We start from the raw sequence: 6,482 nt of genomic DNA on the forward strand, positions 1-6,482 counted from the left end.
GAGATTTTTCTTTTGTCCTCATTTTTCTTCACAGCTCCAGATCAGGAAACCCAGCTGAATCCTGAGGTAACTAATGAAACTCAAGTGATACACGACCTCGCTGTGACAAATGCCTCAGAAACCACTGTAGAAGTTTCTGTCACATCGCCCAGCTTGAGTGAAAAAAGTGCCGGGCAGGACAGCAGGCTGTTGGGGGTGAGGGTCAGAGGAAGACGACTGAAGAAAAGGAAGGTCAGTGTCGCTGACAGTGACCTGACCAGAGGAGAGACAGAGCAGCAGCTCTATGAAGAGCAAACCACTACAAGCCTTGAGCTATCAACGAGAACCCCTTCTGTACATGAAGAGAGACAAGAAGACACTGTTGAACTTTGTGCCCAGACCTCTGCAGATACACCCTGCACAGAGTCAGAATATCCCGTGAGTGCACATGTACCTACTTTAGACTGCCTGAACAGCACAGAGCCAGCACACGGGAAAGCCAAGCATGGCAGGAGGAGCTCTGTAAGCAGCTCAGTGACAGCGGAGCAGGAGAACTATGTAAAGAAGCACCAAACCAGCTGTGAAGAGGAGGAGGAAAGACAGGGAGACCGAGCAGCAAGCTCACAGGAAAACATCCAGTCAAGCTCTGATAGCCAGGAAGAGGGGGAAACGGCTCATGTGGACCTTGCTCCCTGGCAAGCTGACTTTAATTTTGAGGATGTGTTTAAACCAGTTTGCACTAGAGGGCAGCGCTCAGTGCGGCGCAGCCTGAGAAACCAGAGCAACGCTGAGAACAGCAGCAGTGCAGGACTCACCTGGCTGCCTCGTACCTCTCCCGAGTCCAGCAAAGAGACCCGCAGGAGGACCCGGGGCCGTCGGCTCAGTGCTGCTCTGCCCAGCCAACCGTCACTCCCTGAGGAGGCAGGAGATGCCTCCTGAGATCATTTACCTAACTTAATGAACTGAGATTACACTTAGATTACACTTGATTTTTTTTTTCTTTTGTTTCTTTCTCTGTGAATTATTAGAGATGACCAGCAATTTGTGAGTGGTTTCCCTCCAGTAACTAAGCTAGTCAATATGCTGAGAGCTCAATCATCTCTGCTGACCACCTAATCAATATCGTGGCACTCGGCTGGTAATCACAGTGCATCTTCAGTCTGCCTCTACAAAGTCACTGGATCAGGAAATGAAGTCAATATCTGCTCCTGAGGCTGGATGAAGATGGCTGTGTCGCATTCACCAAATGTGTCAGCCAAAGGCAGGCGGGCTTTACACAGAGAACTTAAATGAATGTGCTCAAGTAATTCTGCTTAATTGTGATTGGTGGTTGTTGTTGTTGTTGTTTGTTTTTTAATAATCTAAACAGTTGTGGTTATTGAAAAGCAAATGCTTGTAAGGTACAGTTTGAACCTTACAAGCATCTGCTTCTAACTAAATATATTGCCTCCATGTAAAGATGGCACATTAGAACAAACTGTGTTCATTTAAAAGGATGCTTTAGATTCATTTAGAGCAAATTAATCCAGATAATAAAGCAGCCGCTTGTCTCCACAAACGTGACGTTCCAGCTGTGTGTGGTCACTCGAGTTCAAGTGCAGCAGCTTTCCCTTTAGCATAAACCGTCCTGTTCTGTATTTTAAACATGGCCAAATGCCTGAAAGTAAATTGACCTCTAACCTCCACCCAAGTTCCAGCGGTTATTGATTTTTAAAATCTGTTGCTCAGTACTGGCTCCATCCATCTGTCACAGAGGGCAGTAACAAATTGAGTTTCAGATTCAGTTCACATAGGAAAATTGGCTCGCAGAATGATGCATGACTGTAATCTATCCATCACTGAGTAATTGACTGCCTCCTTTTACATCAAGTCAGTCACTTGGCTGAAGGACGACAGAGGTTTTTGGCCCCACTAGTGATCTGCCAAGGCCTTTTTCTGCTCTCTATTCCCACCGGAAGACAGATGGACAAAATCATAAACCCACTAATGTGATGTTGTGTGGCTGCAGTGGGGCCACACTGCCATCTGGTGGCACTCTTGCAGAATTGCTGCTTATTGATGTGCCGCTCCTGGGAGGGTGCGTCAGGAAATGATGCTACTGTCAAGAGTGGGAATAATATAAATGTGTGGAAGTTCAACTTTATGGATGGCTGCTACTGCTTGGAGAGAGAAAAAACACACAGACTAGGCTCGTGTGTGTGTGTGTGTGTGTGTGTGTGCGTTTTTCTGCTCGACTGTGACACTGTGTGTTTGTCTGCTCTTGTCTCTTTTAAAACTTGTATCATCTTTGTAAATGTGCAGTTTATAGAGTTGAAGCCAAACTGCTGCACCTCTATAATATGAGTGGGTGTTGGGTGTGTTGTCTGTGAGAGAGAGCGCGGGAGAGTGTGTGTACGTGAAGGGTGTGAAGCCCCTGTCCCTGGCAGACGGGCATACTGAAGGCGGCTTAACACAAGAACAATGGGGTCCTTTGACCAAAACGACACCCCCAAGACATGTGGCCTCCTGTCACCGTGGCAACCCCCCATGGGACAGAGCAGGATGACAGCTGGAGAGGAGGACTTACAAAAATGGAGTCCATTTCTTTCCACTGAAGCTCTCCCGGCTCTATATCTTTTCCCCTCTTCCCCCGGGCCTCCTCTACACTTTGGCCCTGGTCAATGCAGGATACATCTCATTTTACAGCTCCGTGTGATTGACCTTACAGGCTTCACTTGCCACCTACAAATCCTCCAGAGGGAAAAATAAATAAATTAAGAATCAGCGCCAACAATAAATCAGCTCTTTATTGGCTCTCATTACTGTCCGTAATAAGAGCGCATTGAGCGTCGCAGACAAATACGCGGCTGAGCCACAAGATTTCACACTCGCTCTGCTCTTGATTTTACGCCTCATTTTAAAACGGATGATCACTTTCTGTACGAGCACAAAGAGACATAATCAGTTATTTGTACTTCCAGATTTAGAGACCTTGGTCTTTCAATTAGTTAATTAGTAACTGAATGGTATTAAGTTGTCCCGCTGCCTGTGGCCTTTCTGCGCTCTGTGCTGCGAGCCTTCTATTATTGATGTTCAGAGGCACGATCTGTAAGCCATACACAGCTCTCCTATGGAGCTGAAGACAGCAGGAGGAGGGCGACAAAACAAAAGGCAGGACAACAGCAAGAGACCCTCGAGCTACTCTGTTTGGTTTGCTGTCCCAGTGTGTCTGCATGCTGCGACTGGCTCAAACCTGTTTAAGAAAGCTGCCTCTACACACAGACGAGAGGGCGTAGTATAAATTCTTCATGCCTAATCTAGGAATCCAATACTGGGAACATACTAGGACATCGTAATCGGTCATTTAGTGCTGCTACTTTAAAGCAGCCTTGGATTAAAGTTGGGCTCAGAAATTTTAACAGTGGAGCTTTCAATTTAATTTCCCTTTTAGTCTTAAGACTAGGGTTAATCCATGTGTGGGAAAGTGTCTGCACAATTACAGCTGTGACTAACAATTGGGTAATCTGTCTCATCCCCCCCAAAAGTGTCCATAATCATAAAGAGAGTGTTTACTTTTTTCATAATTCCTGTTTCCATAATGGTTGATCCAACGTTATGGACAGCTATTTTTAATGCAAATATACATTTGTAGTGTTCATATTTACAGAAAGCAGGGAAAGAAACATTAAAACTATTTTTCCATTAAGATGCCAAATGCATTTCTTTATTTTCATTCCTGAACAGAAACATTAGTTGTTGAATGTTATGCTTGATTCATTTCTGACTTCTAAGAGAAGTCCATAGTGTTTTTTTTCTGGTATAAAAAATGTGATTTAAGTCATTTTTAGTTTTAATGTTTTTGACAGATTTCTCAAATAGTTTTGTTTTCTTGTTTTTATGACAAGTGGTCTAATAAATCGGTTAAGCACATATATACACATGCATATAGTGCTTTTCTACTCTAATCTGGTTAGAAACACAGCTAAGCTGCAAGAGTTGCTAATCCTTAATCTTTCTCAAATTGGAGAAGCTCGCAACTTCCTGCAGTCTACTCTGGCTGCCCAGCCAAGCTGGCCACAGCCTCGGGCAGAGAGGTAACCAATGCGTAATAGCCAATATAAATGGGGTGCAGGTGTGCATTTTAGTACCGGTTAAGTTAATTAAAAAGAATCTTTGCACATGTGAATGCTTGGGGGAAAAAAACGCTCAAATCTACAAACAACATCAGCAATGTTATCTGTGTCGTTCTAACTGTTTGTAGTCGAGTCTGATGTCTTTATTTTCTTCCAGAAGCCTGCTGTGTGTTAGAGGTGTGATGGGGAATACCCAATTAGACAGCAAACGTGGGTGCCCGTGTCATTGTTTCCAAACGTGTTTCTATTCATTCACACTAAAATGCAGTAAATTCTCCTGTAGTGCTTCTCACACACTGGAGTTGTCTGGATGTTAGGCATGAATGTAGGAAAGATCTGAGTTCTAAAAGAAATATGCACGGCCCTGTGGAGGTCTTTCACATAGATGAGAGACGGGGAGAGCACCCCAGCAGTCAGGTCCCTGACATGTATGACAGCCCACTAAGTTTGTCTAAAGGCACCTGAACAACTCGGACCATGAGAAAGCTCTATTGGAACAGATGTGAGTGGTAATGCACGTGTAAGCAAAGCTGTGTAACTAGTTAAAGATTCAAAACTACACGCAATGAAACGGCGAGCAAGGGAAGAGTACCAAAGCAGCATTAGAGAGGTTGCCGTTGTGCCAGGAGAAATTAAAGGAGAGGAAGTAAACGATGCGTCCAGCATTATGTGTGTTGACGAAACAGAGCTCTGCCGTCGCATACCTGCGCAAATCCTGACTGTGTCTGAACTCGATTTATTCTCGAGTGCTACAAACGAGAAAAACCCCGGGTGTTCAGATGAAGAACAGAGGCGCTCACTCGAATGTTAATTCTTCAAACGCGCTTTAAAAAAAATCTAACAGGCTCCATTTGATTGATGTTTGATGATCTTTGTGTTGTAATCAGAAAGATTTCATCATCTTGTAGGGAAGATGATTAAATTCATTTTTCACCTCAAAATTCTACACACAATACCTCATGATGACAAGGTGAAAAGTTCTTGTAAGTTTATTAAACAAAACTACAATATTTCCATTGATCATCTATCAGATGCTTCTGCTACTTAAGTGAAGTCCACCTGTGGTAAATTCAGTTGACTGGATGTGAGCCCAATAAGCACACAACTGTCTACATAAGGGCCCATCGTTAACGGTGCATGTCAGAGCACAAACCAAGCTGTGCAGTCCAAGGAACTGTCTGTAGACCTATGAGACAGGATTGTATCAAGGCATGGATTTGAGGAAGGGTACAGGAAAAGTTTCTGCATAATTGAGGGTCCCAGTGAGCACAGTGGTCTCCATCATCTGCAAATAGAAGAGGTTTGAAGCCACCAGGACTCTTCTTAAAGTCTCTAGACTCTTCTGAGCTAACGGGGTAGAGTGGGCTTAATCGAGATGCTTGGCCTGAATGCCAAGCGTCGGATCTGCGGGAAACGAGGCATCGCTCATCTCCTGGCCTGCTACAATGAAGCATGGTGGGATGCAGGGACTGAGAGACTAGTCAGGGTCAAGGGAAAGATGAATGCAGCAGAGACATCCTTAATGATAACCTGCCCTAGAGCACTATGGACCCCTGACTTGAACAGGAACCTGAACATCTCTGGAAAGTTCCATGGGTTCCACAACTCACGACAACACTTACATCATTAGTTCGTTCTTTTTTTTTTTTTATACTGTAGTTATGTTTGAAGTGTTTTTAGTTAAGGAAAATTATACCTAATAAATTAAATTATACCTTAAATTATAAAATGTTATAAAGCACTATCCAAAGACATGTGTTTAGCAGACTGTGTTTTTCAACAGGTGTTTTGAAATATAATCATTTAAAAAACAGGAAAACAGTTTTCCAGGGAGAATTTCACACATGCTGTAACACACAGTGGCAGACGCTTGGAAACCTTAAAATAACTAGTGTACAAATTGCCTGCTCAGGTGTGTTACTCCTTAACAGAGCACATTCAAGACCATTTCTTTTTTTGTTTGTTTTTTTGGCTTGCTAACATCCACACTCACACTTTGGCAGTGTCCAGCATTTTACAACAAAATGTAAGTCATAGTACAAGGATAGGTGTGTATAGCTATTTGCACTTAGCCCCCTCTGTGTACTAATCTACTCACTAAAGCCCTTCTCAGTGCAGGAGGCGACCCAGATCAAGATCTGCTGTGGCTGGCTCCTCTGTGAGAAATGGGCATGGCTGACACATGTCAGCCGTGATAAATGAGCAGGTGTTTAGGTCAGTGTTAAGTAAATGGAGTCATTATTGATGACCTCAGAGCCCCCCTGTGTGTTCCCAGTATCAGTGATGACTTCCAGGCGCCACGCTGCAGTACAAGGGGACACTGTGTTGTGATTCTGGGGGTCAGGTGAGGACTCGCTGCCTCGGGGAACACACTGCACTGTCTACCACAGT

At 44.0% G+C, this 6,482-nt stretch overlaps 1 protein-coding gene across 1 annotated transcript in view; it reads left to right on the top strand.

The window, feature by feature from the left end:
* The window catches only part of cdca2 (cell division cycle associated 2), a 34,028-nt gene extending 33,110 nt beyond the window's left edge, over nt 1-918 (top strand). The window contains exon 13 of the mRNA XM_085367058.1: nt 35-918. Within this exon, the coding sequence (XP_085223184.1) occupies nt 35-918 (884 nt within the window). The remainder of the gene's footprint in view (nt 1-34) is intronic.
* Nucleotides 919-6,482: the final 5,564 nt, after the last annotated feature.

Source organism: Diplotaxodon limnothrissa, linkage group LG12 (genome assembly GCF_057381915.1).
Source record: "Diplotaxodon limnothrissa isolate DT_005_m linkage group LG12, D_limnothrissa_male_GT1.1, whole genome shotgun sequence".
Taxonomy (NCBI): domain Eukaryota; kingdom Metazoa; phylum Chordata; class Actinopteri; order Cichliformes; family Cichlidae; genus Diplotaxodon; species Diplotaxodon limnothrissa.